Genomic DNA, 11,430 nt, shown 5'->3' with positions numbered 1-11,430 from the left:
TTTTATAGGAAGTAAATACCCTTATTTTGAAGGAATAAACACGTGGAGCAAAAGGCCACACAACTCGGTAAAGGAATAATAATATAAGTGAGTAAATGTGTTATATTTATGTTTTTATTCTGATGTTATGGTTGCTTTCCTTTATTGTCGCATACATGTGCGGGATCTTGTGTTAGCCTTATACTGTATTCTCACAGACACCTAGTCATTTAATAACATTTATTATAATTTGGTGAACATTAATGTCATATAAAACATGATTTGTTGGGCATTATTTGTTTAATGTATTTCTATAATAGTCACACATTCAGGAAACAAGTGTGAAATCAATGTAGAGTACGCTAACAGTGTTTCGTACACTTTAGTGCAATTACTGCGGTCAAGCCAGCCTCCACTTCGAAATGCTCAGTCAAATGACTGATGTGTCATTTCTAAATAAAGGCCTTTATATTGTCAAATTTAATTTCACTCTTGATTGTTATAAAAAGGAAATCTCTAGTTTCCACAAAACAATTCCACTTCATAATGATAGTACACCATCTGTAGATGTCACTCAGTTAATATCAAGCAATTCTGATGTGTCATTTTTAAATTAAGGCCTTTATATTGTTATATTTCTATTATTTTCATTCTAGACTGTTATTAAAAAGAATTCTCTAGTTTCCACAAAACAATTCCACTTCATAATGATAGTACACCATCTGTAGATGTCACTCAGTTAATATCAAGCAATTCTGATGTGTCATTTTTAAATTAAGGCCTTTATATTGTTATATTTCTATTATTTTCATTCTAGACTGTTATTAAAAAGAATTCTCTAGTTTCCACAGAATTATTCCACTTCATAATGATAGCACACCATCTGTAGATGTCACTCAGTAAATATCAAGCAATTCTGATGTGTCATTTTTAAATAAAAGCTTTTTATATTGTAAAATTTGTATTATTTTTATTCTAGACTGTTATTAAAAAGAATTCTCTAGTTTCCACAAAACAATTCCACTTCATAATGATAGTACACCATCTGTAGATGTCACTCAGTCAATATCAAGCAATTATGTGACCTCTACAGATGGTGTACTATCATTATGAAGTGGAATAATTCTGTGGAAACTAGAGAATTCTTTTTAATAACAGTCTAGATTGAAAATAATGGAAATTTTACAATATAAAAGGCCTTTATTTAGAAATGACACATCAGAATTGCTGTCAGGTTATTACCAACTCTTGTTTTTCAAAGCTTGAATTTGTATCCCTAATACAGTTTGCAGGAAGAAATGGGTTCATTAATTTTTTCATTTTTAACTGATATATGTATATATTTTTTTTAATTGATAAATGTATATATTTTTAACTGATACTTTTATATATTTTAACTGATACATTTATATATATTTTAACGGATATATTTCTATATTATAACTGATGTAGACATGTTCACGTCGTCAGTGACTTTTTTTTATCAGTTTTACCAGACGCTATTACCGTAATGTTTAGTATACGCACATCCTTAGAAACAACGTGGGGGCTGATTTGACTGAGCATTTCGAAGTGGAGGCTGGCTTGACCGCAGTATCTGATTACACAGCATTAGGACCACACATTTAAATTGAAAGATTTAAAGTAGCCAATCCACCTTCTGAACGTTTATAAACGGTGGGAGGAAACCGGAGAACCCGAAGCAAACCCACGATGACACAAAGTATCTAGAAAGGGGATCTAAGGTTTGACTTTTATTTATTTAGACACCTTACCTAACGCTATAATCCCTTTGCAACCCTAATAAGGGCAAATGCAATATTATATATATAATATATTATATAATATTAAATTACAGCCCCTTTGTGTTCCTATGAAAATGACGTCTCCAAACACAACAAGCATTCTGTTCTTATGATTGGTTGCAATTTGCTTGCCACTTGTGTTTTTTTTTCTTCATTTTACAGAAATCTTTGGGGAAAATGTGGAGAAATTCACCATTATTTAATATATAATAAAATATTTTCTCTAGAATACATTGTCCATCTTTAACACCCCTCTAACAAACCATATTGTAAATTTTCTGTCTTGACAGATCATGGGTAAATCCAAACAGGTGGGAAACCACAAAAATGGCAAAAAGAAAAACATAGCCAAGACTTGGAAGACAAAGCGAAGGACTAAAGACCTTGACGAGATCCATTCGGACATGGTCCCTGCCAACGCTGCCAAGTTATTGAAGCAGGAGATGGATTATGATGTTACAGGCTGCGCCCAGCACTACTGTCTGCACTGCGCGTAAGTACTTGTTTATGCAGCAGGTTTGTAGTACAAGACTATGAAACATGTTTACATGCAGTATTGAGCATCTGATCTTCTTCAGGTAGATTAATAAACATTCATGTTGCTTGCAGGCGCTACTTTGTTGACCTGAAAGCCCTGAAGGAGCATTTCAAGACTAAAGTCCATAAAAAACGGTGAGTTTATTCGACTTCCTTTCCAAAAGCAGATTATGTATAACCTAATTACGCTTATCCTAAGCTATTTACAGTTCTGGCAATATACAATTCACAGTAATTCACAATATACAGTTCATTTATTTCTTCATAGATCATAATTCTGAAGGTAGTGAGGTTCAGAATCAGTGTTTAATTAGCTCATTTCCCACTATCATTTACATTTGTTGAACTGTTTGATTGAGTGACTAAAGAACTTTTTACTTTTTCACCATGGTGTTTAGAATAACAACTTATCATGTTTTGTTTAATGATCCCAAACATTCCCTGTGACAAATATGTAGTAACATTGTAATGACATTTTCCACAGCTCTCTTTGTAATACTGACCTCACTCATCATATTAATGCAGTTCATTTTACAAAACTTATTTTAAAAAAGCATATTTTGATCATGTAAACTAATCGTATTGTGTTTGATCAGTCTGAAGCGGCTAAAAGACGAGCCGTACACCCAGGCTGAAGCGGAGAGAGCGGCTGGAATGGGCTCCTACGTCCAGCCTAAAAAAGTGGAAGTGCACACACAGCAAGTGGAGGAGGACATGGAGTGAACACGGAGTGCATCTAGCTACCCGTCACCTCTGCAGCATGACGAATGCAAAATACTAGTGCCTATAAAGCAGAGAACAGAATTACTGGTTTGAGGAGAATAAATAATTGAAATCAAATCTTAAATAAGAAACATTTAAACATATTATTCTAAGTTGGTTTCCAGATCTGACATGCTCTATAGTGAGCAGATTACTGCCTCTGCCGTCTGACAGTTGTGTGTCAGATTATAATGATATATTAAGGACATGATTATTAGATTTTGTTATACGTTTACTGTCTGTGTAGTACAGCAGTTTGAGCTCTGATCTAATCAGGTAAACAGGAAAAAGGGAAAAACAACTCATGTTTTTTCTGCCTTTCTTTTGTACACCACATTAATCTACATATTAAAATAATGTAACAGCTTAGAAATAATTTGGCTTTGTATGTATGCAAACACAAATGGCAAAGCAATTAGAGCCTTCAGCGCTGGTGTACAAAACAAATATATGTTTTTGCAGTGCTGTTTAGAAGTCTGGGCCAATAGACTTGCCCACAAATCAGACCTGTAGCTGTTCACTCGACAGATTTGTTGGCAGAGTAAATGTAGAGCTGAGAATTTGTCATATCCACGTTTGTCGCGTCGAAGCAGCTCCGATTTAGAAGTTTTCATTAAACTGTTTTTATTAAAAATAAAAGCTGTAAAGCTGCTACAGTGGCTTGTTATGACCTGCATCCTGACACGTTTTGAAATGCAACAATGCATAAAATAGATCCTGCATAGACAGAAGTGTTTGTGTAAAATTGATGAAATACAAATACGTTATTAGTGCTGGTCTACTTTATCTGTCATGGTTTGCTTATTGACTGTGTGTAAATAAACTCACAGCTTGTGTGTTTGAGTTTTTTTCATAACTTTGTCTTGAAACCAGCAATAATCCACTTTTATTTATCTCATTTATACACCCAGTGCAGGTATCACTTCACATGTTATACACTGTTTAAACACTTTACCCAAACAAACGTGAAAGCTGTCAAGAAAAAAGCAGGATGGGAAGAATATTGATGCTTTTGCACTTTGCTGCAAAACCTTGGACACCAAAGAAGACAAACCAATAGTTCCTCAACCAAATCAAACCCAACCTCTCAATCAAAGCCCATATAGCTGATCTGAAGCTCATCTGTTTTGGTTAAATTATGAAAAGAACTGTTGGATTTATTGGGGGAGACGATTCTTCATGGAAAAGTTTAGGTTAAACATCCAACAACAACGTGGATGTATATAATTAGAGGAATAATGACGGATGTATTGAGAAGCAAGAAGACCCAAACAGAAAACTAGTTATTCTGGAGAAACTTGACATCACTTGATAATACCTAAACATATAAGCAAATAGCGTTTAGCTTAAAAAAAATCGATAATTATAAGCGGTGTCTACATACTTTTGGCTATACAGTGCAGTTGACTTTAACTGGGTTACTGTTTCTTTAAGAATGGAAGTCGTTTGGTTCAGTCAGTTTGAATGGAATCAAGGCTGAATCCTAATCGGCATCCTTTTGGAGACCTAGTGCTCCTACGTAGGCCGGGAGATTATTTGTGTTACGTCTGACGTAGTACGTCTGCGTAGGGAATACAAAGCCATTCGGGATACAGCCCACCCTGGACCACTCTGCACGTAGTTTCCCTCTGTGAAAATTACAGGACTGGCCACGAAAGTGGCGGCTGATGTGGTGAAGAGGGCAGCTTAAATGTTTAAAAGAAAGTCTGTTTAAAATAATATGATTTGAAGGAAATCAGAGAGGTTGTAAGGATGTCGGGAGATGTGGATAAAGCGACGCGTCCGAAGAACGATGCTGAACAAAATTCAGTAAAAACTACAAATCAACCCAAAAATCCAGTCCGATCACGCTGCGTTTGGGCTTTATCGACTTTATTTATTATTATTTGTGTTCCGATAATCGGTATTGGTTTCCAGTACTGCCCAGACATTGTCATCTTTCAGCGTCCTGTAAATCAGGTAAGTTTTTAATCTGCATAATTAAGTGCATTATTCATTAAAATCCTAATTACTAATGTGTTAAACAAACTGAAAGCATTTATTAATTCCTGCAGCATTGAAATAGAAGTGAAGAGTCTCTGATTACATGAGTAAACCACCGTTTAAACCCAATCTATGCACACTGTATCTATATGTGTGTAATTACCACGGACAAGCATTCCTTTACATGTCTCTGGTCTGAGAAAAGTCATATCATCATATACCCAGGGTCTCAATCACTGACTGATTAACTCAGATGCCGCAGTGTACTCAACTCAACTGATCTGAGGTTTGCACGTGTTTTTTCTATTAGATTAGATTATCCGAGGGATATAAAGCACAGACTATTGGTCTACAGTGCAGTACAATACCACTGCATGTACTGAATCTGCACATTTACAGATTGAAATGACAAGTGTACGAATTTAACCAGAGCTGCATACAAATCAGACAAGTTCGATTCAGTTTAAGCAGTAGGTGTAATTATATTAGGAATACAGCCTGTGGTCATCATATGTAATGTAATGCTTGTGGCATAGTCATACAACCCTTAAAGCCTTTACACACCAACACGAAAATAAATCAGGTCCAGGTACACCAAGACTCATATGGAGTCCGTGCGGTGTACAATTGTTCCTCTGCCACGTATGTGCTATATGTGTACAGATGTTTGTATTTGTTTTTTTAGCTACCCCACTGATTTATTACTGGGGGTTGGGGGGCGGGTTAGATTGTTTTAGCATGCACACGTGTGCTGATACAATTTGGTAGAGCTTCATGTAGCTCCCTCCTTTAAACACACACACACACACACACACACACACACACACACACACACAGCCCTCGCTGAATAACCACCAAGCCAAGACCAGCCAAGTTTCTGAAAACTTTATACAGGTCCAAGTTGGTCAGAGAGGTTTATTAACTGGTCTCTAGCTAGACCAGGTGAATAAGCCAGTCTTAAATTCTAAAACAATCTTTTTGAAAACATTTTGGCTCATCGTCTATCTGATTTGGTCTGTTTTGGTGTTTTTACAGGAGTTTTGGATGCTCATCAGGCGTCTAGAGCCTTATTTTCTGTTTAAATATTCAGGGTTTAGTTCAGACGTGGTTTGTGGTTTTCACTCATTCTTGGTCTGTTCTCCATTTCAGAAAGCAGCTTTGAAGACCCTGGGAGCCGAGGGATTTTACCTCTTCTTGTCCCTGGATGCGGATCACGATTTCTACCTCAGCCCTGAGGAGTTCAAACCCATTGCTGAAAAACTCACAGGTTGATTAACACACACTCATTTATAATAACTGAATTATGAATTATCATATCAAACCATATTCAGCCTTTCTGTTAATCAGCTACCTTTCTCTAAATCTGACATATTTATCTCGTGTTGAAGGTATCGCGTCTCCCTCCGAGTATGACGAAGAGTTCGCCAGTGACCCGAACGGCGAGACGCTCAATCTTCATGCTGCCATGCAGCCGCTCCTGCTCGAGACCATGACCAAGAGCAAAGACGGCTTCCTAGGGGTGATTCTTATAAATATTATCAACAAATAAACATAAAATATAAGAAAAGAACCCTGAACAAGCAAGCTTATTAAACATGTTCGTCCCTGTAGGTGTCACATAGTGCATTAAGTGGGCTTCGTGCTTGGAAACGTCCCTCTGTTCCATCGTCCACCTTCTCTGCGGCTCAGTTCCGGGCCTTTCTGCCTCTGAAGGGAAAGGAACAGGTCGGGGACACTTGGTGGATCATACCAAGCGAGCTGAACATCTTCACCGGCTACCTGCCCAACAACCGGTACCACCCCCCCACTCCACATGGCAAAGAGGTACAACACACGATAGTTACATTAATGTTTAAAATTCAGAACCATATTTGAACTCTGCTCGTCCGTTTCCCCTCTTTTCCCACCTCAGGTTCTGATCCACAACCTGCTGAGTATGTTCCATCCCCGACCGTTCGTCAAATCCCGCTTCGCCCCTCAGGGAGCCGTGGCCTGTGTACGCGCCGTCAGCGACTTCTACTACGACATCGTCTTCAGGTAACGACCTTAAAACCGTCCGCACAAGCATTTCATGGGTGGATTCCGTTTCATTCACGTCGTGTCTCGTGCTCCAGGATCCATGCCGAGTTCCAGCTGAACGACGTTCCTGATTTCCCGTTCTGGTTTTCTCCGGGCCAGTTCGCCGGACACGTTGTTCTGTCCAAGGATGCCTCTCACGTGCGAGACCTCCATCTCTACGTCCCTAATGACAAGTAGGTGCTTTGCATTATTGATCTGTAAGTCATCATTGGCATAACTGGTAGAGCTTGTAGGACTTCGACGTTACTGCTGAATCTGTAGGTCTCAGAAGGTTTGCATGATGTTGCCTTTAAATGTCACCATGGGGCCTGTAGGTAATTGATGGCCTCCTTTACTCTGAGGGGTACAGACAGGGTCTGTTGGCTCTTAAAAATACCACTGATGTCTGTTAGTGACTGAAGGGGTCTGTAAGGCTGCCATCCATCTCGAAGGTCTCTGTTACGTACAGTCGAGGTCTGTTAATCTGTGAGGAGACACCTATGTTTCTAGTTTTGTCTTTGGTCCCTTGACTGTTTAATTTTTTGGATGTTTAGGTCTCTGAACGTTGATATGGAGTGGCTGTACGGCGCCAGTGAGAGCAGCAGCATGGAGGTGGACATCGGCTACCTGCCACAGGTTACGATCTTTAATCAGAAATGACTAACGTGAGCTACATTCTCACAGCTGTGTCAGCAACTTCTAGCCCAGATGTGGGCGATTAAATTTCCCAAGGGGCCACATGAGAAACTGGGACTGTCGTGTAGGGCCGCAACATCTTCCAGTATCAAAAGCAGACGTGATTTTGTTTGTTTAACAGATGGAGTTGCGGGCGGCCGGCCCGTCCACGCCCTCTGTGATCTACGACGAGCAGGGGAACGCGATCGACAGCCGGGCCGAGGGAGCGGAGCCCGTCCAGTTCGTGTTCGAGGAGATCCGCTGGAGCTCCGAGATCAGCCGAGAGGAGGCCGCCGATCGCCTCGAAGTTACGTTTTATCCGTTTAAAAAGGTAAACTGTGTGTAGAATTTTATAGGGATCTGCACTAAAATAAAAGTACACCCCCAACCTTCCTCCCCTTTCCTCCTCAGGTTCCTTACCTGCCTTTCCCAGAGGCCTTCAGTAGAGCGGAAGCAGAGGGGAAACTGGTCCACTCCATCCTGCTCTGGGGGGCGCTGGACGATCAGTCCTGCTGAGGTCAGTCACTTTCTGTATAGTCGAGTTTAAAACTCTGGGCTCTCTGTATGCATGTGATGTTTGCATATTCTGATGAGGGTGAAGATTTCAAAAATGCAAAAGTTTGGACGCCCACTGGTCAAAAATCCATGTTTTGTTGATTGTTTGAGATTTGCTGCTGCAACAGCGACTCCTGCTGTCTGGTTAAGGAATAACACAAGCATGACACGACTCCACTGCTTGCTGGAGTCAAGAAGCCACCCTCGACCAACATGGAGGTGGTGCAGGTGAAATTAGAGAGTAGGCTGTTGGGTTTGTGTATCGAATATAAATAGCGGTAGCTCAGCGGTACTGGTCCAGTAATCAGAAGGTTGTTGGTTTAAACCCTTATCAATGTAAATGTGGGCTGGTATGATTTATAACATTTATAACCAATAAGTTTTCTGTAGGGTTGTTATGTAGGGTGTAGCCTAGTGGTTAAGGTACTGGTCCAGTAATCAGAAGGTTGCTGGTTCAATCCTCGCCACTGTTGGGCCCTTGAGTGAGGCCCTTAACCCTCAATTGCTTAGATTGTATGCTGTCACAGTACTGTAAGTCTCTTTGGATAAAATCGTCTGCTAAAGGCCGATAATGTAAATGTAAAGTAAATAAAAAGGTGGCATTTGTCGGTTAACTTAGCAAATAAATAAAATGGTCTTAAATGGTTTGTTCACTGTAGTGGATGTGCTAACTTAAACTGGAATTGGAATTTGACCACAGATGTTCAAAAGTTTGAAGGCTGTATGTATATGGAACACTTCTTTATTACTGAAGATCTTTATTACATGATTATAAGACGTGAACGCGTTCACCTCGTTGGTTGCAGGTTCGGGGCGGACTCTCCGGGAGACGGTCCTGGAAAGTTCGCCCGTCCTGGCCCTGCTCAACCAGAGCTTCGTCAGCAGCTGGTCTCTCGTCAAAGAGCTGGAGGACCTGCAGGTGAGACTTTAGATCCACGTTTAGAGAAATGTCCACAGTCGAGCACAGCTGAGCGTTTTTTTAATACGTGACCTCGTTTCCACGCAGGCCGACGAGAAGAATCTGGATTTGAGTCAGAAGGCGCGTTTGCACCTGGAGAAGTACAGCTTCCCCGTAGAAATGATCGTGGCCCTGCCGAACGGCACCGTGGTACGTGTTTACTTTCTAAAGGTGCCAATAATTACTCAGGGGACTATAAGTCACCATCAGAACAAGTCTAATCCCTAATTTATCTGGATCCCTACAGGTCCATCACATAAACGCCAACAACTTCCTGGACCAGACGTCCATGAAGCCCGAGGACGAGGAGGCGTCGTTCAGCTTCTCCCCGGGTTTCGAGGATCCGTCCACCTCCACCTACATCCGCTTCCTGCAGGAAGGTCTGGACAAGGCTAAAGCGTATGTCCGGTCATAAACATACAACTGTGGAAAAACTGCGCCGCACTGAATTCTGGGAAGGTTTTGCTGATTTTGTACCGGTTAGGAACTAATCAGTGTTGATCTATTAGTTGTTATTTTAAATCTGGAGGTATTTATAGCCACAATATGAAAACCGAAGACCCTCTGTGTATGCACTCGAATGTTAAAGGAACAATTCAGCCAAAATTGATCATGCAGTCCACCAGCCCTGTACCGGAGCGTCACGCTTGGTCATAATGGACTATCACACCACAGCATTTGCGTCAGGCCAGCAAAAAATATAAATGCCCCAATATAAATGCCCCAGTTTGGATATACTCAACCTCCCAGTGCTGGCAGCACCACCCTCACTCTGGGGTCCGGACAGCTTCTTTACACTCTAAAGCAAAGCTCCAGCATTACAGTTTCACTTCAGTGTCATGTTTTTATACCGTTTTATCCTGGTCAGGGTCACAGTGGGACAAATTGGCCACCATGTCTGCTGGACCAAGTGGGTGGTGTCTTCAAACGCTGTGCAAGGACCCTGGTTAGCTGATAGAGGCATCTGTACACGGGGCTCCACCAGGACTGCACACGTTTTATACCCTCCTCGAACGCAATCAGGGATCCACAGCAGCGGAAGACGAATTGAATAAGCTAAATCGAACCCTGGATCCCAGCGATAGCGAGTTGCCATGATTTACCGCTGAACCACCCGCGCTGACTTTGAATTTTAGCTGAACTGCTCCTTTAACGGTCTGTTTTGATTTGCCTGGTCGTCCCGCTGGACGATGGAGCTCCAGCGGTCGTTCGGTTCAGAATGTTCAGAATGTTCAGAATGAAGGATGTGGGTTTGTGTTGCTCAGCCGTGCTCTGTGTGTGTGTGTGTGTGGGGATGGAACAGTTTGTGATGGCCTGGTCTAAAAGCTCATTAGGGTGGGACCAGGCTTGATGTTATTGTTCCTGTCCACACACACACCCACACACACACATTATGTAAAAAGACTGCACACCTGAGCACACAGATTCAGAAGGTTATATTCAGGTACTGACGATGATCCGACTGCTGTTGGACTCCTGATCCCGTATCAACTATGCAATACTACAGATTATTCCTCCTACCATTCCCAGTGTTCCCAACCACTACTGCTCCACTATGGAAGATATTATATATAGACGAAGAGGTGGACGATATACCGATAGGACAATATATCACGATTCTTGAAGGCATTTTTTATATACTGTATGATTTGATTTGGATGATGCTTGCTAACTGGTTTATGAAAGCAAATTGTAACCTGTGTTTTAAGCTACTGGACTATGAATCGAAAGGTCGGGGGTTCACGCCCAGCCCTCGTCCTCAGGTATCAGTCGCTTGTGTTGTATCATGTAGCCGAATGCCAAAATGTAAATGTACGTTTTGGAAACGTGTTTTTGACTTATTACGTGAAAATAAACGACCACATTCTTTATATATAAAATTTTATTCCCATTAAGTGCTTTATCCTGGTCTGGGTCGCTGTGCTTCCGGGTTCCACGGCCAGGGCTTTGGTCATGATTCGCCGGGATTCTGAGATTCGAACCCGGATCTGAGCAGCCGTGGGCTATTGTAACACACCTGAGCAAATGTGCAAATGTAAAATATTTAATATTTTAACATTAAAGGGGTACAAACATTTGCCTACAATAGTGTAAACAAACAAACAAAAAAAACATACA

General features: G+C 40.9%; 2 protein-coding genes across 2 annotated transcripts; both read left to right on the top strand.

Moving 5' to 3' along the window:
- Nucleotides 1-20: 20 nt before the first annotated feature.
- Nucleotides 21-3,926, top strand: znf593 (zinc finger protein 593). The gene is made up of 4 exons (XM_063007445.1): nt 21-87; nt 2,075-2,277; nt 2,394-2,456; nt 2,918-3,926. The coding sequence occupies exons 2-4, from the start codon at nt 2,078-2,080 to the stop codon at nt 3,042-3,044; spliced, it is 390 nt and encodes a 129-aa protein (XP_062863515.1). The 5' UTR covers nt 21-87; nt 2,075-2,077; the 3' UTR covers nt 3,045-3,926.
- A 909-nt stretch (nt 3,927-4,835) lies between these two features.
- selenon (selenoprotein N) lies at nt 4,836-11,400 on the top strand. The gene is made up of 12 exons (XM_063007988.1): nt 4,836-5,033; nt 6,216-6,333; nt 6,455-6,585; nt 6,678-6,890; nt 6,979-7,103; nt 7,181-7,318; nt 7,679-7,760; nt 7,942-8,130; nt 8,211-8,316; nt 9,161-9,273; nt 9,361-9,462; nt 9,560-11,400. The coding sequence occupies exons 1-12, from the start codon at nt 4,836-4,838 to the stop codon at nt 9,725-9,727; spliced, it is 1,683 nt and encodes a 560-aa protein (XP_062864058.1). The 3' UTR covers nt 9,728-11,400.
- Nucleotides 11,401-11,430: the final 30 nt, after the last annotated feature.

The sequence above is a fragment of the Trichomycterus rosablanca genome, chromosome 13 (assembly GCF_030014385.1).
Source record: "Trichomycterus rosablanca isolate fTriRos1 chromosome 13, fTriRos1.hap1, whole genome shotgun sequence".
Classification (NCBI taxonomy): domain Eukaryota; kingdom Metazoa; phylum Chordata; class Actinopteri; order Siluriformes; family Trichomycteridae; genus Trichomycterus; species Trichomycterus rosablanca.
This window is presented reverse-complemented; position numbering and strand designations above follow the sequence as displayed.